This window comes from Chiloscyllium plagiosum, chromosome 7 (genome assembly GCF_004010195.1).
Source record: "Chiloscyllium plagiosum isolate BGI_BamShark_2017 chromosome 7, ASM401019v2, whole genome shotgun sequence".
NCBI lineage: Eukaryota > Metazoa > Chordata > Chondrichthyes > Orectolobiformes > Hemiscylliidae > Chiloscyllium > Chiloscyllium plagiosum.
Window position 1 is genome coordinate 17,802,171 of NC_057716.1, and position 24,711 is coordinate 17,826,881.

Below are 24,711 nucleotides of genomic sequence, written 5' to 3' on the forward strand. Positions count from 1 at the left end.
GATTCTGATTATAGTGCAACAATTTTGCTTTATGCTGAATGTGTTGGTCAAAATATTTAACAAATGTATGTGGCACTCATGCTCCCTTCTAATTGATTAGAATTGTTACAGCAATAATTTTGGATACCAAATGTTTTAATGCAATGTGTTGTTTTGACTGGTTGAGATCAGTGTTGTTTTTGTCCCATGATAGTTTATCTGTTTGATTGAATGTACTTAGAATGCTGCCAACAGTTATCAAAACCTAGTGCTGTTTTTCAAGTTTTCATTTTTTAAAAAAGTTTCTTAATTTTGCTTCAACAAATAGTGTTCATAACCAGTATTTGACACACTGGGTTGTTTTGTAAGGCAAGTGACTCAGTGGTAATTTTTTTCTGAATTGTGAATGAAAGAACAGAATAGTGGTACAATGTCAATTTGTTGCAACAGTGTGAGTTTCCCAGAGCTAGCGTTTGAGTTCTGTTAATCTGCTTAATAAACAAAAGAATTGAAGGAAGCACAAAGACCATACAAATAGCACTGGACTCAGTGTGCGTGTGAATGGAAGTAGGTCCAACATGTGTTTTTATGTTGAATAGTTTACTCGCATACAGCTACATTGTGGTTTCACTTAACACTAGATCCTTGTTATCTACATGACAAATAGTTCTTGACATTTTTTCAGTGCTTTTGTTTTTTTTATTTAAGGCACAAGGCACAATACACTTGATGAAATACAGACATGTCCAAATAGTTAATAGAAATGGAGCAAATAGTTTCAAGTTTTCTTTTTATTTCGCATTATTTTGCAGTTACATGGTAAGAACACGTGTACTTGTCAACATATTTATGACTGGGTTTTACGGTTCTGTTGACAAACCCTGCAATTCTGCTACTCGTATCTCTCTCATGTTGGTCCTGTTGACCCGTTTTCTCTTGGCCTCTCCATTTTCTCCATCTTCCTTATTTATGCTCCATTCTAGTTTTGTAGGCTGCAAAATAAATGCTGTCAGCTGAATTGTTGAGGCAGACCACAGCCAGATAACATCTCTGCCAGCCTCTGACCCTCATCCAAAGTCTGAATATTCATTACAAGTGTTTATTTTCTTAATTTAGCACGTTGTGTCAGTAAAATGGTGAAAATTGAGAATTTACGAAACAAGACGACACTTACAAAATAGCTCCTCATTTACTAAACCAATTCATGCTTACTGACAGCAATAGTCACACACTTCAGTTATGTTGTTAGAACATCTGTAGAGGCTCTCCAAACCAGCCTTCCATTTTCCACCCTTTGATCATTTAAACTCATACAAAACTTCGGTTGGCCACTTCCTAATGAACAGCAAGGTCTGTTCACCTATTGTCTGAGTGCTCACTTGACTATTTTGACACCCGTTTGGCCTTGCTTCATCTTTAAAATTCATCTCCTTACTTTGAAATCTGCCTCTTCCCATGGTCTATCCACCCTGAGCTCTGGAAAATCCTCCTGAACGGCTCAAACTCTCTATCTCTCTTTCCTCCCTTAAAGTGCTCCCACTAGCTGGAAAAGTAAGTTATAATGAAGAAATAAGAAATTTACAAATGGATGTGGAAGATGAGATGAATGGGCTAAAATTTGGCAGATAGCATTTAAAATGGATAAGTGTGAGGTTATCCATTTTAATTAGAAGAATAGGAAGGCAACTTATTATTTAAATGGAGAGAAAATTCAAAATGCTCCAGTGCCAAGAGTTCTAGCTTATATTAATCACAGAAAATTAAATGCAGGTACAGTAAATAATAAGGAGCAAGTGAGGACTGCAAATGCTGGAGATCAGAGTCGAGAGTGTGGTGCTGGCAAAGCACAGCAGGCCAGACAGCATCCGAGGAACAGGCGAATCATCATTACGGACATAAGCCCTTCATCAGGAGGCTGATGAAGGGATTATGCCCGAAACGTTGATTCTCCTGCTCTTCGGATGCTGCCTGACCTGCTGTGCTTGTCCAGCACCACACTCTTGACAATAAATAATAAGGAAGGCAAATGGAATTTTGGCATTTAATGCTAAAGGAATGGAGTAAACAAGTAGGGAAGTATTGTTGCAACTGTACAGTGAGATCCTTGTGAGATTACATCAAGAGTACTATGTACTGTTTTGGTTCCCTTACTTGAGAAAGGATACCATTGCATTGGAGGTAGTTCTGAGATGAAAGACTTGTCTTTTGAGGAGAGATTAAGCAATTTAAGCCTGTACTCGGTAGAAGTATAGACGAATAATAGGGAATCTAATGGAGGTGTATAAGATGCTAAAGTGGATTGATAAAGTAAATGTGGAGTGTGTAGTTCCCTTTCTGGGCAATCTAGAATGAGAGGTCTAGGCTAAAGGATGACAGATTGAAAACATAGATGAGGAGGAATTACTACTTTAAAAGTGCTGTGAATCTGTGAAGACCACTATCCCAGAGTGCAGTGGAGGCCAGGACACTGAATAAATTGAAGGAGACGATAGACAAATTTTTAATTAGTAAGTGATTAAAGGGTTATGAGGAGTGGTCAGAAAAGTGGATTGAAGCCAAGATGCAACGTATTGAATGGCAGAGCAGACTTGAGGGCCTGAATTGCTGATTCCTGCTCCTAGTTTTAAATTCTTACGTTTCTCTATGATGCAAACTGAAGCCTGAATTTAAGTCATTGTAATCAAATTCTTAAAGTTACTTTGGAAAATAAAATTGCAACGTAATATATCATTATTGCACAAAAGGAGGCTATTCAACCCACTCAGTCTGTACTTTACAGTGAAATTACACCATCAAGCCGTTCATTTTAATTCAAACAATTGTTGGCTTGAAACAAATGAATGGTATTAGACTAACTGCCATAAATAGCAAGTTTCCACCATTGCAGGATATTTCTGTTTGTGTGCATATGCAACCTTAGTCCCTAGGATAATTAATTTTTCATATGATGTACCATATATGTGTTCTACACAAAAGATATTTGCTTATGGATTTCAGTACTGCTTTAGCATAGGTTGAAGTTTCATTTAATATCTCAACGCCAAATTATTCAATTACTTTATAATCACTTATTACTGAGGAGGTGCGGGAACAAAATTATCTTGGTATCCAGTCAAAGTTGAAGAGTGTGGTGCTGGAAAAGCACAGCTGATCAGGCAATGTCCGAGGAGCAGGAGAGTCGATGTTTAGCGCATCAGCTCTTCATCTGGAAGAACCACATCCTTTTATCCAGTCAGAGCTGCCATTATTGCATTTTACAATTAAATATCAATAATATTATTCCATATTATTATTGCAAGTACAAGATTTACAGTTTCTAGGTTAAAATCTTGGCTTGCACATTTACCATACTAAATTTTGGATTTTATGTGTTGAATGCTTGTTTCAAACCCTTTTGGAAGGAGCCTCATGCTGGATACCTGAACACCATGCCCACTATTTTGTACAGCTCTGATATCCTGACTATTTTTATATAACCACTGTATTCTATTAATTGTTAACTCTATTTTAAGGGGAGCATTGTCCACAACAAATCAGAAGGACCCGTATTATATGTAATACCATTTAATAAGAGTTTTTTTTGATTGTTAGGTTGACAGTGATACAATTTGGAATGAGATACATTCATCCAGTGCTGCACGCTTAGCAGTGGGCTGTGTGATTGAACTTGTTTTCAAAGTGGCGACTAAGGAATTAAAGGTAAGTCTTTTTCATCGTTGAAGTAATAACTGTCAACTGGGAAAAGGGAAGTTCACCTGGATGTAGAAAATTATGCCATTGGAGCCAGGACAATGAATAAAAGCATTAACAAATTCTTAATAATAATGTTTTTCATAATCCAGCTCAAATTACTTTTGCATCCTTTCATGTTCTTGATAATTTGGGATGTTTGTGTTAACTATGGCTCAGTGGTAACATTCTGTAACAGGGTCTTGCGAGTTCAGGCCCCACTCCAAATATTTGCGCACATAATCCATGATAACACTTCGAGCAGGACAAGGGAGCACTGTCCTATTGGAGATTATTTAAATGAGCCATTAACCTAAAGCCCTGTCTGCCCCCTCATGTTGGTGTAAGCGATTCCATGACACGATTCAAGAAGAACACTAGAGTTGCCCCCAACCCCCCATTATCCTGCTAATGTTTATCCCTTGGCGAATGCCTAAAAACCAGTTCTGATCAGTATCACTTTATTTTTGGGACATTGTGTGAAAATTGGCTGCTGTGTTTTCTACATTACATGCGTAACTATACATAATTACCTATAAAGCAATTTAGGTTGTCGTAATTTCATAAAAGGTGCTATATAAATGTATTCATTGCTTTCTGTCACTTAAAGCATGCAGCTTGCAATATGGAATAGCCTCGACCAGGCCTGTGATTGTTGATGCACATAATTCATTTTGGCGAGATCAGAATCAAAGTTAGGATTGTCACAGATCCACCTGTAATATACTATAAAAGAGCAAAATGATTGACTTCGCTTGAATTTATACAGCATCTTTTTTGTCTAAAGGACATCTCAAAGTACTTCACAGCAAATAAATACTTCCGAAGTGTAGTCACTGTAATGGAAAATTCTCTTTAGACGTAGTGTCACAGAAAGATCAGCACAGAAGGAACCCATCAGGTCTGTCCTGTTTGTGCTAGTTCTTTGAAGGAGCAATCATGCTCACCTCTGCTTTGAAGTTCTTCATCCTCAGGTAGCTATACAACTGTATTTTCAAATTATTTTTAAGAATCAGCGATCTCCACCTTTGCGGATAGATCCCAAAAAATCTGAGAGAGAAAAAAGATGTCCTGTCTTCTAAATCCTTGTCAGTAATTTTCAATGCATGAACTCTAGTCATTCACCAACATGTCAGAGGGATAATTTTTTTTTTCTGAATTTCTTTTCAAGCCAGAAGGATTATGCAACATTTTCTGAATCGCAATAAGTTTTTTAAAAAATAAGTTTACTTATCCTACAGCTGGCACCATTATCTAACGTAACTTGACTCTGGCAAAGTAAGGTTATGTTGCTAAGTGAAAGGAATTTCAGAAATCCATCTATAAATAAGAAATCTACACCTTGCAGTGCATCCATTTAAAAAAAAAACATGTTATTACTCTATGAGCTAAATTGCTGTGATCGTAAGATTGTTTTTCTTTATCTTTCTGAATGCGCATTAATACCATAATTGAACGTTTTTGTGCACCATTGTTGAGTCTTTGCGAATTGCTCGATTGACATAATAGGGAAAATTAGTCTTGGCTAGTTGCCTAAAATGGGTGAAAGTTAATTTTGCACCCCATTTTGTACATTAAAGCCCATTTCAATTTTCCCTGAAAACTAAGTAGCTAGCTAAACCACTTCAAAGAGGTATAAAAAATAGTCACCCACATTGGTGTAGAACTGAAGTTATATATAGGCCTGACCAGGTAAGCTTTGTTCCACCTGTATTGATGTCAGTTTTGTTTTAAGCATATGCAAATTTGTCAGCCTGCCATGATTTGAACCCACAGTGTTTGCATTATTAATCCAGACTTCTGGATTGTTAACAATTGGCTACTGAATTGGAGGAATTTGGAAATATCTTTTATAACTTTGGTTAATTTGGAATAGACTCATTTTCTACAACTTGTACCATTTTTCTCTGAATCCTCATTTTAATTGGAAATTGTGCTCCTGTTTTTGCTGAGGCACTGGACCTCATTTAACCATTTTTTCTCATAATTAAGCTGAAGCATTTTATCAACTCTTCTATGCATTTAAATAATGAGTGTAATTATGTTTGAGACAAATTATTTTGTCCCTTATCTTGCTCATTACCTCTCTCTTTTCCTGAAGAGACTTGCTGGGTTTACATGCATACCACTTGCCCTCCAATGTATTGCCCAAATGGCTGAGGGTTACTGAAGTGGAGTGTACCAACCCTACTGTTCCTCCACTTAAAAGCATCTAACTTAACTCTGATCAAATCTGCAAATTTCTGTTCTCTTTTGCTGATCTCTTAGTTATTGTCATGACCGATTGAAATGTCAGAAGAGCTCAATATAAGTAGTAAAATCTGTTATTTGATGTTCTGCTCTATATTTAAATGCCAGATTTGATTGAAAGTACCAGTGCATCCGTGCAAATTGTATCTTGTACTGAATTATATAAATGATGGTGTTTTGCAGAATGGATTTGCAGTTGTAAGGCCTCCTGGACACCATGCAGAAGAGAGCACACCAATGTAAGTTAACTGTTTTAGTCCTCCCCAGTGAGAACAAAACTACTACTTACACAACAGCACTGTGAAAATACATCTTGTATGAACTGCAATAGTTCAAGAACCTTGCTCACCACCACCACTTTAAATGCAATTAGGGATGGGCAATAAATGTGGGCCTCACCAACAATGTCCAAATCCATTAACTAGATTTTAAAAATACTCACCTGCTTTTCTGGAGTAGTTTGTATGTAATTGGTAACATATGAGGTTCAGAGCAAAAGCTGGTGAAAATTTGTCCCTACTGTGCTTTTCCTTCTGATGATAAATGAGTGAAAGAATGCAGATGATTAGAATCAGGAACATTGCTATTAACCATTTCCCTTTTTTTCTCCTCTTTCCCACTTCTCTTATCTCCAGGGGATTCTGCTACTTCAATTCTGTGGCCATTGCTACTAAACTCCTCCAGCAGAGGTTGAATGTCAGCAAAATCCTTATAGTGGACTGGGTGAGTAAACCACCAAAGCAAGGCACACATAAGGGAAAAGTTATTTCTTCTTCTGCTTTCCAACCCTTCTTTAATTTAACTCCAATACTGCAGCATATTCTTATTTCGGGGCATATCTTTTGGTGTTACAGTATGTTGATCTCGTTTGACCATTTTAGTTGCAGCTTTGAAAATATTTTAATTGCTGTTTAAGTTTGTATTTAATGTTGATCTTCTGTTGAGTTTGGAATCATTTTTTGTTCATATTCTAATTAAGTCAGCAAACTATGCCACAGATTTCAATTTGAGCATGCCTTCCCTTGACAGAATAGTGGAGCAGTGAAGAACTATGATTTCTGAGGTGAGAAAAGATGAGGGAAAAAATAAGACCACAAGATATAGAAGCAGAAGTAGGCCATTCAGTCCATTAAGTCTGCTCCACTATTCAATGAAATCATAGCTGATCTGATAATCCTCATCTCCATCTTCCTGGCCTTCCCTATAATCCTCGATTCCCTTACTGATTAAAAATCTGACCACCTCAGCCTTGAAATATACTTAATGAACACCCTGTGGTAAAGAATTCCAAAGATTTACTGCCCCTGACAGAAGAAATACTTCCTCATCCCTGACTTAAATGTGCAACCCCTTATTCTGAGCTAATGTCCTCTGATGCCAGATTCTATAACAAGAGGAAACAACCTTTCCGCACCTGCCCTGTCAAGTACCTGAAGAATTTTGTTTGTTTCAATAAGGTCGCTTCTCATTCATCTAAATTCCAATGAGTACAGGCCCAACCCATTCATTCTATTCTCAGAAAGCCGTTCCTCCATATCTGGTATCAGCCTAGTGAATTTCCTCTGGACTGCCTCCAATGTCAGTATAATCTTTCCTTAGATAGGGGGTCCAAAACTCTTCACAGTATTCTAGGTGTGTACTGACTAGTATAGTTTTAGTTTTAATAAACTATACTTTTAGCATAACCTCCCTAATCTTATAGTCCATTCCCATTGAAATAAAGGTCAACATTGTATTTGCCTTCCCTATTGCCCGCTGAACTCTTTCTGCTTCATGATTATCATTATGGTCAGGGGTTCTCAAATCCATCTGTTCTGTTGCTTTCTGCAGTTTTCTAATAAATAATATTCATCTCCTCTTCCACCTTATATTATCCCATATTGTATTCTGTATGCCAAGTTTTTGCCTGCTTGCTTCACCTGTCTGTATCCCTCTGCCTTTGTCTTTGTCTCATCTCACCACTTGCCCTTCCAACTATTGTGTCATCTGGAAACTTGACTATGGTACATTCACTTCAAAAGGAAGTGAACATATTTAAGTGTTGCTGCCTGCTTTCCCCCATATGTTCCATTGCTCAGTCACAGAAACGTTTATGGGAGCAAATTTCACCTGGTGATGATCTGGTGGAGTGATTTGCCACTTGTTGAGATCAATGTGATTAAAATAGGTGAGTTCTACAATGGGGTCTACTGGAATAACACCCTGGGGTTAAGGTGAAAATACAAAAGAACGTATGTGGCAAGGGCAAGAGATGGATCTGTGGCTTAGGCCAACTGCTATGCCTGATGGTGTTAGAGTTGGGCTGAATGATAAAGGAAAGATGGGAAGAAGCACAAGTAGAAAATTAGTATTTTTGTATTCAATTCCTTATTTGACTTTGTAACCAACTTTGTAACTCTGATTCTATTAAAAGAATCAAAATGAATTTCAAGACATAAATTATTAATTCATTCATTCTTTGTAATAAAAGAATTATTTCAGACAGCATCTGTAAAGAGAAACAGTTAATGTTTCACATCATCATTCTGATGAAAGGTCATCTTGACCTGAAATGTATATGGTTTCTCTCTATAGATATACTGCCTGACATGTTGAATTTTTCTAGCATGTTATGCTTTTAATTCCAATTTCCAACATCCACATACTTTCCCAGGGTGTTATTCTTATAGAGCCCATTGTAGAACTCACTAATTTTAATCACACTGATCTCAACAAGTGGCAAATCACTCCACCCGGTCACCACCAGGTGAAATTTGCTCCCATAGTCTACCATTTCTCACTAATACTTAAGTGATTTCATGCAAGTTTAAAATGGAATTCATATGCATCAAGGCAAGTTTACTGGTGAAATGTGCATTTGATGCTAAAAATAGAATTATTTAGACTATTTGGTCAATTGTAATAAACAATGGTTGAGTGCACGCAAACTATTAAAATAGTGCTCTAATGTCAGTTATGTCAAGTCCAGTAAATCAATATATTGTCTTTATTTGTCAAAAAAGTTTTACCTTGTTGGATATTACAGTGATGACTGCCAGTACTAGTGCTGTACTGTCTTAATATAGTGCTTCATTGTAGAGCTGCAAAACACTTGGATCTGTCCACACCACCACATGATGAATACTGGACTTACTCAGGCTGTATTGAGTACAAATTTCTGCAAGAGAGAAGGATTTTTGGTTTGAAGTTCACCCTAGATAATTCAGAAGCAGGTTTACCAGAGACCTAAGGCATGGTCATTTGTTTGTATTGTATCAGCAGTGTAATTGTTTGGAGAAAATAATTAGAAAGTAAGATCCATGTTTAAAGCAAATAAATGTTTGTATAGTCTATTTAATACAACTGTTGGGCTTGCCATCAGGAAGAAATGGTGTTGAAGCAATTTTACACAGCATGGAAATAGACCCAACTCGTCCGGTCGAGGAAGTTTTCCAAACTAATCTAGTCGCATTTGCTTGTGTCTGGCCATATCCCTCTAACCCTTTCCCATTCATGTATCTACCTTTCAAATGTTGTAACTGCACCTGCATCCATCACGCCCTCTGGCAGTTCATTCCACATATAAACCATCCTCTGTGAAAAAAGTTGCCTCTCCTCCTTTTTAGATCATTCTCCTCTCACCTTAGAATTACTCCCTCTAGTGTTGAACTTCCCAACCGAGGAAAAAGAAATGTGCTATTCACCTTATCTATGCCCCTTCAAGATTTTATAAACCTCTAAGGTCACCCCTCAGACTTTGACGCTCCAGTGAAGAAAGTCCCAGTTTATCCAGCCTCTCTTTATCATTCAAACCCTCCAGTCCCAGATACATTCTTGCAAATCTTTTCTGAACCCCTTGTAATTTAATAAATCCTTCCGAGAGCAGGCAGCCAGAACTGTACACAGTACTCCAAATGTGGCCTCAGTGTCCTGTATAACCACAACATGACATCCTAACTCCTACACTCAATGGCCTGAGCGATATTTTAGACACAAATTAACTCTGATCCAGATTTAAAAACAAATCTGGAATTTTATTTCTCAAACTTGACCATCAATTTGCTGTCTAAAATTGTACAACAGGACGTGCACCATGGCAATGGAACACAGCAGGCATTCTACAGTGACCCCAACGTGTTGTACATTTCGTTGCATCGCTATGATGATGGCAACTTCTTCCCTGGTAGTGGAGCCCCAGATGAGGCAAGTAATTCAGATTGCAGCTCATATTTTATATCAAAGGAAGTCTCGACTCATGTCCTTTAAGGGTAAGACATGAATCATAAAATCTAAAAATTAATTTAATTTTACATATACATTTCATTATAATTGAATTTCTTGATAATTGAGTAATAGAGAAAACATGACAGTATATATTTTCAAATTGTTATAAATGTAATCATATTGGCTGTCCTATTAAGGAAGTTGTAGTTTGGCTTTGTTTAGAATGAGGTTTTTTTATATCCTTTAACTATGTATTGATTGAGCATATTTTTAAATTGCATAAAAATATTATTCCTTTAGAAAGCAAATGTGTGTATTCTTTATACTGAATCATTATGTAGCATAATAGAACAAGAAAATATTTGCAGTAATGATAAACAGGCAAGAGATCCGGTATAAAGTACATCATTTTGTAAATGATCTCTTTTCCAGTGTTGTTTGTCATATAATTTAAACATTTAAAATTGAATTTAAAATAGAAAGGCACTTCTTTTGTTTAACGTTTTCCTGGTTTTTGGGCTTCAGGTTGGGACCGGTGCAGGAATTGGATTTAATCTCAACATGGCCTGGACTGGAGGTCTGGATCCACCAATGGGAGATGCTGAATATTTGACTGCATTTAGGTGAGACTTCAAAATATTCAGTAATGTTAGTAAAGGTTGTGACATTATTGTCAATTGTGTTTGTGTTTGATTTATTGAGTTGGATTTACTTATTCAAAGGGAATCTTAAATAATTAATGTTTTCATATATCTCATGTAGAAGTTAAAGAACAGTCAAAATCCAATAACTAAGTGTTCAGTCAAATACTAAGTGTGATTTTTTTTATTTTAAAATACTTTCTGGGTAATTAGATTCAATAGCATTGAAGTACTTACTGTCAACTAAAAGACTTAGCTTCAAATTCTCATTCCTAATGAAGGGCCCGAAACATCGATTCTTCTGCTCCTCGGATGCTGCCTGACCTGCTGTGCTTTTCCAGCACCACACTATCAACTCTGATCTACAGCATGTGCAGTCCTCACTTTCTCCTTCAAATTCTCATCCCTAAAATTCTCGTATAGGTTGTCTTAGGACAAAGCTTGACTATGCCTGACTGGAGTCAAAAGTTACTGTTAGTCTCTCATCTAAGGAGAAATCTCAATATGGTTGTAGAGATTCTATAGAATCAGAGTGGCATATGAGGCCACTCAACCCACCATGTCTGTGCCAACCAGAAAGAACCATCCAGCCAAAGCTTATTTTCCAGCTCTTGGTCCACTACTTTTGTAGATCAGAATAAGTCTAGTACCTATTGAGGCGGCATGGTGTCACAGTGGTTAGTACTGCTGGCTCACAGCACCAGGGTCCCAGGTTCGATTCCAGCCTCGGGCAACTATCTGTGTGGAGTTTGCACAATCTCCTTGTGTCTGCGTGGGTTTCCTCCAGGTGCTCCAGTTTCCTCCCACAGTTGTGCAGGTCAGGTGAATTGGGGCAACTATCTGTGTGGAGTTTGCACATCTCCTTGTGTCTGCGTGGGTTTCCTCCAGGTGCTCCAGTTTCCTCCCACAGTTGTGCAGGTCAGGTGAATTGGCCATGTTAAATTGCCCCATAGTGTTAGATGCGTTAGTCAGAGGGACATGGGTCTGGGAGGGTTACTCTTCGGAGCATCAGTGTGGACTGATTGGGCTGAAGGACCTATTTCCACACTGTAGGGAACCTAACCAAATCTAACCTCATATTCAAATACATTGGGAGTTTCTGCCTCCAGTGTCATCTAATCTTTCTATCAATCACCTTAAATCCATGCTTTCCTTCAAAAGCTAAAGATTTCCAGTCCTGATAAAGACCTAAAACTTTCCAGTCCTGATAGCATCCCATAAATCACCCCTTCTAGATACTCTAATGTAATTGCAACCATCCTGTAATATATGATCAGATGTGGCAGTACTGTTAATGTGACCTAACGTTTTTACATACTGTAGTAGTCTAAGCATAACCTCCATGCTTTTATGCTCTGCACTAGGAAACTTCCTGTTTCTTTTCAAAATCTAGTACTGTTCACTTAATGGTAAGATCCTAGGGAGTGTTGCTGAACAGAGAGACCTTGGAGTGCAGGTTCATAATTCCTTGAAAGTGGAGTTGCAGTAGATAGTACAGTGAAGAAGGCATTTGGTATGCTTGCCTTTATTGGTCAGAGTATTGAGTACAGGAATTGAGAGGTTATATGGCTGTACAGGACATTGCTTTGGCCACTTTTGGAATACTGCATCTAATTCTGATCTCCGTGCCATAGGAAAGGTGTTGTGAAACTTGAAAGGGCTCAGAAAAGATTTACAAGGATGTTGCCAGAATTGGACAGTTATAGGCAGAGGCTGAATAGGCTGAGACTGTTTTCCCTAGAGCTTTGGAGGCTAAGCAGTGGGCTTACAGAGGTTTATAAAATCATGAGAGACCTGACTAGGATAAATAGACCAGGTCTTTTCTCCAGCATTGGGGAGGCAAAAACTAGAGGGCATAGGCTTAAGATGAGAGGGGAAAGATTTAAAAGGGACCTAAGGGGCAACGTTTTCATGCAGAGGGTGGTGCGTGTACGGAATGAGCTGCCAGAGGAGGCTGGTACAATGACAACATTTAAAAAGCATTTGGATGGTTATATGAATAGGAATGGTTTAGAGGGATATGGGCCAAGTGCTGGCAAATGGAACTAGATTTGTCTGGGTTATCTGTTCGGCATGGATGAGTTGGACTGATCAACATAAGTAACTTTCTACATTCAGTGATCTGCTCGTCACCTCATTAATTATGCAACCGAGCTCTTCAAAGCCCTTCTTTGGAATCATACAGAGGGAGAGGTGTAAGTGGTCGCCACTGCTATAACATTCCAGTGTTTACACTGAGTTGCTCGACCGTGTGGCACAAAAAGGAAGGATCACAACCCTGCTTTATAGGCAGACACCTGGAGATGCTGGTGGTTGAGGTGGTGGAGAGGAGGGCTGTCCATTTTCTAGCTGACCAGCACAGGCAGCCATGCCACCAGACAAAGCCAGACCTGGACCCAGATAGCAGCCCAGAACAGTTCAAGGTAAAGCTGGTTGCCCAGGAGTGCAGGAAAAATGTCAGTGATATGCAGAACTCTGCAAGAGTAAGTACCACCATCATCTTTTTGTTATCTTGTGTTTACAGGGCCACATCTCATTCTAACTCTGCCATGGTGCACTCATCTCACCAAAGCTCATGGATTACAACTTGCAGTGTTGCATAATTTCCATTCAATGGCTCCCATCCACCTCACCCTCCCGAACTATTACCTTTTCCAGCCCTCTTCGTTTCCTGTTCACTCACTGGGGTCACCCACTACCTCTATTGCCTCTGCTGAGAGTGAATGGCCTTGACCTCAGGGCTGCTTTTGACCTAGTCCAGCAGTAAGGAGCCTTGGAAAAACTGGAATCAGTGGAAATCAGGGAAACATTCTCTACTGGTTGCATTTATAGCTGGCATAAAGGAGGTGACTGTGGTTTTTGGACATCAATCGTCTCAGTTCTAGGACACAGCTGTAGGAGATCCCCAGGACCGGGTTCTAGGTCCAATCATCTTTAGCTGCTGACTCAATGAAAATTTGTCCATCATAAGCTCAGAAATGGGGATGATTGTTGATGACCGTACAATGTTCAGCACTATTCATGACTCCTTGGATACTGAAGCAGTCCAGACGCAAATGCAGCAAGGTCTGGACAGTACTCAGAATTAGGCTGACAAATGGCAAGTAACATTCACATCACACAAGTGCCACGTGATGTTCATATCTAACAAGTGGGAATTTAACCATTACATCTTGACATTCAATAGCATTACTGTCACTGACACCCTACTACCAGCATCATGGAGGCTATCATTGACCAGAAACTAAACTGAACAAGCTATACAAATACTGTGGCTTACAAGAGCAGGCCAGAGGGTCGGAATCCTGCAGTGAGTAACTCAACTCCTTTCTGCCCATCGACTGTTCACTACCTACAAGTCATGAGTGTGTTGGAATACTCCCCGTTTGCCTGATGAGTGCAGCTCCAATGGCACTCAGAAGGTTCAACAACATTCAGAACAAAACGCATCACTTGATTGGTATCACATCCACAAATACCTGCACCTCAGACATTCTGTATCTGCAGCATGTACCATCTAGAAAATGCACTTTCAATATTCACCAAGGCTCCTCAGTGCTCTCATCTGTTTTAATGAAGTATCTTGTTATAGGCCTTTACACAGTGTGGTATGGATGCTTTCTAAGGAGGTCATGGTCATGCCTGCATACAAAGCTCTGAACTGTGTGACATTGTTGAATTGTACTATTCACAATCAAAGTTTAAGTGCTACATCAGGAGTAGAATTCTGCCCCGAAGCTACCATTAAGACACCAGGTCTCCCAACCCAAAATAAAAACAAAGCAATCGCTCCCTTCCACCTCACAGACCATTTACTTGCATACTTACATTTCAGTCTGAGAGTGTGACCGCTTCGGAGCTTTGTCATCCAGTACTAACTATGGAACGTGTTGGTAAATAGGAACTTCAGGTTCTGCTTTTAAGTGCCCTTGGCTGATTACAGTTGCTGTGCTGACATGGCAGGGAAGGAATTAATGTACACAATGTGATGCTCCTGATTGCTTGAGGTTAAGATTTTGAACGTGCATTTCTGGACAAATAATGTCTTACTGCTGAAGTAAAATTGAAACCATATGGGTGACTTTACTGAATCAGTGGTGACACAATAAATGCAATTGCCCCAACAAGGCTTTCAGTCCAGGAAATTTACTTCACCCCTGAAGGAAACAACAGAAATTTATTCTGCCTGCTTTGTATGTGGCATCAGCCATTTTGTGCAGTTATTGTGCTGTTAACTTTCAAACCAAAATGGCAATGTTTCAGCTTCATCTTCCTGTGAATGACTTGCAGGTTTTACCTGTATTACAATAGTTTCACTTGATTCTTCATGTTTTGTTTTGTGTTGCTATGTCTTTGGCCCCTTCAACCACTCAGCCTCCCTTTGTTTCCATTGAACCCCTTTATTTTACAAAAACATGCATACGTCACCCTCTAATCCCACGACTTTGGAAATTCCCATGTCCATGATGGCCCTATAACCTCCCCAAGTGGAGGCCATAGTGACTGGGACTTGTGAAAAGTGTGACTGTGAAAACCCAGTCTTCTCCTTATTGTCTGAGGACCCATCCTTCAATCTAGGTTGCCCCCATCACCTCAGTGCAACAAAGACCACTGTTGAGCAAAACCCAAGGACTGACTGAAGTCCACCCGACTAACTGATTTACAAGACAAACTCAACAGACCACAATCCAGACCCTGGATTGATGTCGCCACAACACTCTGATTGAACAACTGTAATCCCCAAACTTGCAGGAATGGTCATGACACAATCACTGGACTTCAAGGATCCCCGGACTCTAATGGGACCAACTGCCTGACTGAGCGTGCTAAACCCATGGACGAGAATCAACTGTGGCAGCAACACCCTGACAGGTCATAGTCCCCCTTGCCCCAAGAAAGGATCAGTCCATGTGACTTTATTACAATTTGTTTGAAGAATGTGGAATAGGCTTGTCCCAAAACCTGCAATCGTGGCGACGTGGTTCAGGGAGGGACAGGACAAACAGCTCAGTATTCCAGAATTAGTATGCTCGTGTGAGATTGGGATGGAGGGTGGGGGAATGTGTAAAATAGTAAGTGGTGTTGCAGTATTGATCAATGGCGTCAATTACTACAATAAGGAGGAATGATATATTAGAAGACATGACTGTTTAGACCATATGGGTCAAATTTAAAAAACTAAAAGATGACGATCACATTTCTGAGCGTGTACTAAAGACTGACCAACTGTTTCAAACAGAGATAGAAAGATTGTGCAGATCTCAGAAGTATCTAAATGATAGGTTAACAATAGTAGGGAATTTTGACTTTCCCAATATTAACTGAGATAGACAAAAATGTAAAAGATCTGGACGGGGTGCAGAATTCTTGAAATGTATCTGGGAAGATTTTTAGCCAGCATGTAGAAGGTTCTGCAATAAGTGTCAATGGAAGAACACTTTAATGATATTGATTGTAACTCAGTAAGATTTGAGGAAGTTATAGAAAAGGACAAAGATGGCCTAGAAGTAAAGATCATGAATTGGGGTGAGCAGATTTTAAAATGATAGGGACAGGAACAGAAATTGGATTGGGAGCAGCCATTTGTAGGAAGAACTTCACAGCAATGGAAATCTTTTTAGAAAGGAAACGAATGATTTAAAAAGGACATGGAGGCAAATTCTTTACACAGTATTTCGTTTGTGGAATGAACTTTCTGAGGAAGTGGTGAATATGGGTACAAATACAACGTTTAAAAAACATTTGCGTAAGTACATGAATAGAAAAGGTTTGGAGGGATATGGGCCAGGAGTAGGCAGATGGGACTAGTTTGGGATTATGTTCAGCATGGACTGGTTGGACTGAAGGGTCTGTTTCCATGCTGTATGTTCTATGACCCTATGTTCCTGTTAGGGTGAAAGCTAGTATAGAGTGCTGGTGAAGCCACACCTGGAGTACGGCAAGCAGTTTTGGTCTCCTTACTGGAGAAAGGATGTACTGGCACTGGAGGGGGTGGAGAGGAGATTCACTAGGTTGATTCCGGAGTCGAGAGGATTGGTTTATGAGGAGAGACTGAGTGGACTGGGATTATATTCATTGGAATTTAGAAGAATGAGGGGGGATCTCAGAGAAACATATTAAATTATGAAGGGAATAGATAAAATAGACGAGTGATTGCTTCCACTGATGGCAGAAGTGAGGACTGCAGATGCTGGAAACCAGATTTTAGATTAGAGTGGCACTGGAAAAGCACAGCAGGTGAGGCAGCATCTGAGGAGCAGGAAAATCGATGTTTCGGGCAAAAGCCCTGAAACCAGAACAGGAGGGCATAGCCTAAAATTAGGGGAAGCAGATTTAGGATTGAATTGAGGAAGAACTTCTTCACCCAAAGGGTTGTGAATCTGTGGAATTCCCAGTGAAATAGTGGAGGCTTCCTCACTGAATGTTTTTAAAGCTAAGATAGATAATTTTTGAACAGTAAAGGAATTAAGGGTTATGGTGAGAGGGCAGGTAAGTGGAGCTGAGGCCATGGAAAGATCAGCCATAATCTTATTGAATGGTGGAGTGGGCTCAAACGGTCAGATGGCCTGCTCCTGCTCCTGTTTCTTGTCTTCTGCTCTTATCGGATAAACAAGTCCAGAGAACCATGAAATTCCAGAACGATATGGTAGGTAGTAGCGTTTTTCTTCAACCAGTGACTTCCAGCCTCCACCTCCACCTGCTGATGAGGCTCTGAACATCCAGATATTTTCCCCCCTCCACCTCGCCAAGCGAACTTTCACATGAACCCCACGGGCTTTGGACCTCTTGGAGGTCCCCGCCAAGCCATCTACGTGAGCTGCATCAGCCCACCTTTGACCCACAGACCCTAGCATATGAGATAACAGTGCCGGGGTAGTCATCTTTCTTTGTTTTACCATATCTAAACCCCCTGCTTTTACTAATATTGTAGCCCACAATTCTCAGTTATAATTCTAGCCTTCCCCTTTCGTCTGCAGTCCCAATCTGAAAGAAAGTTATTGAGTCTCCTTTTTGTAGCAGGGCCACTACCCCTGTGCCCCTTTTCCTTTTTTTTTCCCTTACGTGGACAAATCCAATGGACTGATTTTGGCCCACCCCCTACAATGACCTAATTAGATGACCCTGGACAAGAAACACTCCTAGCCCTTACTGGCAGTACATCTATCGAGCTGTATTAGCTGCAGCCGCACTACCACTACCACCTATACCCTGTCTGACTGCTATAGAACCCCAGGATTGTGACCCACTCTCTGGACTGCGGAGGCACAGTCCTTGTGACCACAAGCACCCCAGTTGGATGCCTGACCATGGCCAACCCCTGGACTGGTATGGGAGTTTGCCCTAATGGTGCCTTAATGGACTATGGTGAAGACTATTCCCCTGAAACGTTTGAGACGTAACTGCCCACTTGCTGCACGTGCCATGTATTTGCTGCATGAGCTGCTGGCACATGGTGGAGATGTGAGACTGATTTAACATTCTAACATAGAACAAGATGTATATCCCATGACTGAGGACTGCTGAGCAGCAAGGCGAGTTGCCTGGATGTGTGACTTCACTAATTGGCACAGCACAGCAAGTCAGGAATGCTCTGAGCCAACAGGGAGAGACTAAGTGAGCAGCCGTGAGATGCAGCTTGGCTGAGTGCCTATTCCTGCAATGCGAGGTTCCTTGCAGCAACCTTTCAGTGCTAGTTGCCTGTGTGTCCTACAATGCGAGGCTGTGCTTCCTGAGCATCCTGCAAGTGGATCTGAGGATTGCCATGATAATCTGAGGGGTTGGCAAATGTCAGATGCCAGTGTCAGTGAACACAGGGTGCAAGCAGCTGGTGGTCATGGTTGGTGCCCTGAGGTGCTGTTTGGTGCTAAATAAGTCAGCAGCAAGCTGAAGTCACCAAGTATCCATTTGAGAATTCTCAACTTCTAGTTTGTTCACTGCCTTTGGTTAGATGGGAAGATGAATAGTAATGAAGCAAGTCATGCAGTTAATAAAGCGTGCAACAAGCTAAAATGCCCCTTAATTAGTGAATTGCCACTACCTAATGAGAAACCCCCTCAACACTCAGCAAGTGCATGAAAAATACAGCAAATTGCTCCCAGTGACAAGACAGGCCTTGCAGGACCCTTCATCGATTCTACCACAAATCATGCCATAGAATGTGTCACTTTTATGAGATTCCATCCTATGACATGTATGTTGAGATAGCACAGTGCCATATGGCAGTTAGTCCAATGCCTATCTGATGGATTGACTGTTCAGTTCTTCCCAGCATGACAAGCTTCGTGAGCCACACAGGCTGGCCTCTCATAAGCCTGTCCTAAAGTCAGTGAGTATGCATTAAGAAAGCGCTGTGAAGTAAACAGAGGACAGCTGTTTCCACTTAAACAGTGAGTGAGCACTAACAAGCAATCTAAAAGCCATAAGTTGCATCCTATACAGATGCATGAAAAGTGCGTGTCCCTGTGCTCAAAGCGATTTAGTTGTAGGAAGACAAATAGGTAGGCAGACAAGTTGTAGGTATCTCTGATCTCCAAAGTAGTGTTGAAGGTCTCAAGTGTTGGTCTGAGAACACGCATGATGATATGATAAGGCTGATGTTTTGTTGCTGCCGACTTATATGAATGAAGAGTTGAGGAGGATGCAGAGTCAAATAGCACAGCAGGTCAGGCAGCATCTGAGGTGCAGGAGAGTTGAAGTTTCGGGCATAAGCCCTTCATTAGGAAGGGCCGATAAAGGGCTTATGCCCCGAAACATCGACTCTGCTGCTCCTCAGATGCTGCCTGAGCTGCTGTGCTTTTCCAATGCTACGTTTTTCAATTCTAATCTCCAGCATCTGCAGTCCTCACTTTCTCCCAGAGCAGGCAGAGATATTGTGCTGAAGACATGGTTGGATATTCGCAAGGACAAGCAATCGTGAGTTGTAGCCACCAGGTCCTGACTTTGTCTTGCAATTTGGGAAATTGTGCCATTTAGTTTCAGGCGGGAAAGAGAGGAGAATTAGAAGTGGCATATAAGTAAGGTGAGTTGGCTTAACTAATAAGATACAAATGTATTGAGTAAGGTAGTCTCTACTCAATAGCAAGATTCTGACATCACCATTTAGGCTTAAGGGCAAAATCTCAAAACCTTTGGTCAAAAATTAAGATTCTAATTTCTTCATTCTTTCTTTATTTTCCCAGCATTCTTGTCACAAAAGAGGACAAAATTCCTCCCCAATCTCTCTTCTGCACAAAGACAATTCTACAAGGCTATCTTTCCTGGTTGAAAGAAAGTGTAGTTAGGGAGCAAAGATTAGTGGGAGCTTTTAGACATGTATTTGGTCCAAGCAGTGGCTAATGAGTGGTTATGTAATGTCAAGATAGACATTAACAGATGTTTAGATAGGACAGGACTTAAGAGACACAGGAATAGGGAGTAAAGGTGAATGATCTTACTGAGTGTAGGACTAGGCTCAAAGGACTGAATGGCCTATACTTGCTGCTATTTTTAATGTTCTTATTATCTTATATAGCACCTTAACTGTGGATAAAAATGTCCCAGAGTTCTTCAAAGTTGTAATCAAAACATTTGTTTGCAATTAACAAGATTTATTGTTTAATTGGTCAATTCTCTTTCAGCCGAAAAAGAGGTGAACAGATGCACACTTCCACCTACCTCTTGTGTATTTAAATGAAAATGAAGCTAGCTACATTTGTCTTAAGGGTATGGGACTAGCTAGAGAAGTACAAAGGATGTAAAATTGTTAATGCTTAACAGTTACATTCGTATTTACAAATCTTGAAATGTGAGAAGTTTTTCTAGTATATAAGCTTTAGATGTTCAGGGCACCCAAGTCTTACTGCCAAGCAAAATGGCTTGCTGGAAAGGGAATGGAATATACTTTGCTCGTGGAAACACTTGCACCTTTGTTATCTAACAGCACTGCTGTACTTGGGGAAAACCAAGAGCAGTATAAGCAGGATCTATTCAGCAATTGAGTGACTGTGAAAGTATACATTTAAGGCTTGTCAGTAATGTTGGGGTTTTAATGAGAATTATAGATGTTTGTCCAGAAAAGGTAGTAATGCAAACATTGCATTCTGGCAGCTCACCTTTCCCTTTTAATCTTCTCTTGTGTGTTAAATATTTTCAACTCTTCCCACCAAGTTTCTATTTTTCATTATCCCTGAAAGTGTTGGGGCACAGTTCCATGGGCACAGTGTCATCCATTGTCACTGTAGATGCCATTATATTTGTGTAAACAGCCTTTAGCAATGGAAATCATGGGTTTTTTTTTTAATTTATGGGCAAGAAGGCAATACTGCCAAACCTAACCCTGTCTTCACTCAATATCTAAATGTGCACAACTCTAATAATATGAAAGCATCAACCCTCAGTGATTTCCACTTGTTGCTTGGGCTGCTAAGGTCAGCTGCAGTAAATCTTGTTGCATCTACGCAGATCAGCTTCAGGCTTTGTTTCATCTCTCTAATAATATTGCATATCCGTCTTCACTATAAATAGCTTTCTGGAGTACATGAATCATCCAAGTGTATAAATTACTGATGGAAATTGTTTGTCTTCGTTTGAGTTAGGTTAACACTGTGTTTAGCATTGTTTTACTAACCAGATATTTTGCAAAGACTACTTAGTCCACGAATATTTGCAAACATCTGCTTTGAAAACCTCCAAGCCAGTGTTCAGATAACCATTCAGAACATGTTAATGCAATTGTTCATGAAAAAATGCAAGATTTTTATAGCCTCATTTACAAATTGTGTAGGCTAAAAGTGATTCTAATGGAGTTTTTAATCTGTTGCCAAGTTTCTAGGGTGATGCCATGTATTTTGGAGATTTGAAGTTAACATATTTCAGCTAACTTTTTTTCTGCAAGTTGTTTCACCAATTTCTAGCAAAATAATGCTTTGAAGTGTAGAATTTATAGCACGCACAGGCTTAGGAAGAAATTGCAACAGGTCATATATTCAGCAGTTTGCAGGTCTCTAGAGACAATAGATGCCTTCAAGGCAGCACCTTGTTATTTAGACCTATAGAATGCCACGTTGCATTTGCTGGGGATCAAGCCTAAGATGAAAAAAGATAAGATAATTGGACATAATGAAATCCAGAAGGCACTCAGTTTCACCATGAACTTGGAAGTAGAGTGTAGAATTGAACTTAATTCAAACCAGTCTTGGAAATGCCAAATGCAAGGTCTTTGAAGTTTGTGGGGAATCAGAAGTACTTTACGCTCGATGGTGCTTAAAGATACATGGTTTAACCCTTACAGTGCTTAGTGGAAAACATTCATAAACATTCATTAAACATTATTGTCATGAAAATGGATAAAAAATTAAGTTGATAAGTACCAGCAGTTTGCTTTTATTAAATTTATACTTCTGTATATAGCACCATGATCAATGACTAAATGCCATTTACCAGTATGCCAGGAACATTAAACACTGCTGAAAAAAAAAATATGCTGCTGAAGCTGTTCTTCTTCACAAATAAAGACAGGATTCCAAGAATACTAAACCTCAAAGAGAACAACAACTTGTGCTTTGTGAGAATTTGCAGATTGATTGGCAAATAGATTCTGACTGGTTGAGGTTTTGCCATGGAGAATGCACCAGGGAAACATTTAACTTCCAGTTTTTGTTTAAGTTCAAATCCGACAAGTCAATTCTTATTAATAAAGACATTGCCGTAGGGAATGCACAAGAGAATAGCTGCACCTAAAGCTTTTGTTTAGTTGAAAAAAGGTGCTATGCATAGACATGTTCTTTCTGTCTGTCTTGGACAATTCTCTGCATGTGAAATATAAAGTCAGAGTTTTACAGCATAGAAAGAAGTCCTTTGGTCCATCTTGTGTGTGCTGGTCATCAAACATCCATCTATTCTAATCCTATTTTTCAGAACTTGGTTCGAAACCTTGTACACTATAGCATTTCACATGTTCACCTAAACAGTTCTTAAATATCCTGAGGGTTCTCACTTCTACTATCATTTTTAGGCATAAACATATCCACTGCCCTCTGCGTAAAAACACTTTTCTATTCATCTTCTCTGAACCTCCAGCTTCTTAACTTAAAACTATGCCTCTTGGTTATTGAGCCCTCAGTAAATAAAATGTGTCTTCTATTTACTCTATCAATGTTTGCTCGGTACTTTTTTCACCTCAGCCATCTCTCTGCTCTGAGGAAAACTACCCTAGCCTATCTTCAATCAATCCAATACAGGCAACATCCTTTCAAATCTCTTCTACACCACCTATAGTGTAATCTACGTACTTGACATTGTACCAACACTATAATTCATATACTACGTTGCTAACACAAATGAGGCACCCAGAATTATGTATGTCAGAAAATAATTCACAATAATGCAGCAAGCAATGTGTAATTTGTGCCACTGGTGTGCTTTGAGTTAAAACTATTCATGAGAAAAGATTGTTGACAACAGCACATCATTCCTTAAGTAGAAAAAGTATATCTGAGTAAATCTGAGAAAAATCAGTCTGATCTCCTGGATTTTCACGAGTCCAAAATAGAATTGGTTGCCAAAGGAATAATTGAATCTCCACTTCATGCCACAGCACAATTCACGTGACAGGATTGTTTGCTTGCTTAGTGAAGATGGCATAAAAGGATAAGCTTTAAAATTGTCGTTTTGCAAAGAGAGCAGTATAATTGTAAGCAATGAAACAATTTACTTGTCTCTGTAGCAGGCAGTTGTTATACTGCACAAGTCTGTACATTATGCAAGCATGCACAATTTTTAAGTTAAAATCAAATGCTGTGAATATTCGACAGGTGATGCAGATTTTTAAAGAGAGAATCAGTTGATGTTTCAGGTTGTTCACCTTTCATTGATTTCTGTCAACATTAACCCACCCACCTTTGCCATTTCAATACGACAAATCTTAACACTCATTCTAAGTAGTTGTGCAGGGCTTCTCCAGAGCAGTTCAGACAATAAAAATATTCTTACTGTCCTGGATGTAGGTTTGCTCACTGAGTTGGAAGGTTCATTTTCAGACATTTCATCACCATACTAGGTAACATCTTCAGTGAGCCTCCAGACGAAGCACTGCTGGTGTTTCCTGCTTTATATTTATATGTTTGGGTTTCCTTGGGATGGTGATGTCATTTCCTGTGGTGATGGCATATCCTATGGTGATGTCATTTCCTGTTCTTTTTCTCAAGGGGTGGTAAATGGAATCCAAGTCAATGTGTTTATTGATAGAGTTCCGATTGGAATGCCCCGCTTCTAGGAATTTTTGTGCATGTCTGCATGTCTCTGTTTGGTTCATCCTAGGATGGATGTGTTGTCCCAGTTGAAGTGGTGTCCTTCCTTATCTGTATGTAAGGATACTAGTGAGAGTAGTATAATATATAAATAGAAAGAAAGCAGGAATCATCAGCAGTGCTTCACCTGAGGCCCACTGAAGATATTACCTAGTATGGTGATGAAACATCTGAAAATGAACCTTCCGGCTCAGCGAGCAAACCTACATTCAGAATCTCAACCTGAGCTACAAATCTTCTCAAAACCTGCTAATGTTCTTACTGTCACAAAGCTTCAAAAAATTGTTCCTTTTCTCAAGGATACTGTGTCTTTGATTGTTTTCAGAGGGGTCGTAAACAGCTCCCGGTTTTGATTAGACTGGTTTGGTACAGAGATTAAAGAGTATTGAGAGGCCTTTTTGTTTATATGTAAACAGATGAGACTTCAGGCCACAGTGGTCATGTTTTAGAAGTGACCTATGTAATGAAAGGGAAGTTGGCAGCTCTAAGTTTGAGCAGTTCAGTCCAGAACTAGCTAGGAGTTCAGCTGTGTGCTGTCTGTCTGTGTGTCTGTCTCTCTCTCTCTCTCTCTCTCTCTCTCTCTCTCTCTCTCTCTCTCTCTCTCTCTCTCTCTCTCTTTCTCT

At 39.7% G+C, this 24,711-nt stretch overlaps 1 protein-coding gene across 12 annotated transcripts in view; it reads left to right on the forward strand.

The window, feature by feature from the left end:
• The window catches only part of hdac4 (histone deacetylase 4), a 492,096-nt gene that overhangs the window by 438,060 nt on the left and 29,325 nt on the right, over positions 1-24,711 (forward strand). For all 12 annotated transcript variants that reach the window (XM_043693112.1, XM_043693104.1, XM_043693105.1 and 9 more), the window contains 5 exons: positions 3,571-3,678; positions 6,142-6,197; positions 6,594-6,681; positions 10,021-10,140; positions 10,687-10,784. In XM_043693112.1, coding sequence (XP_043549047.1) covers positions 3,571-3,678; positions 6,142-6,197; positions 6,594-6,681; positions 10,021-10,140; positions 10,687-10,784 — 470 coding nt within the window. The remainder of the gene's footprint in view (positions 1-3,570; positions 3,679-6,141; positions 6,198-6,593; positions 6,682-10,020; positions 10,141-10,686; positions 10,785-24,711) is intronic.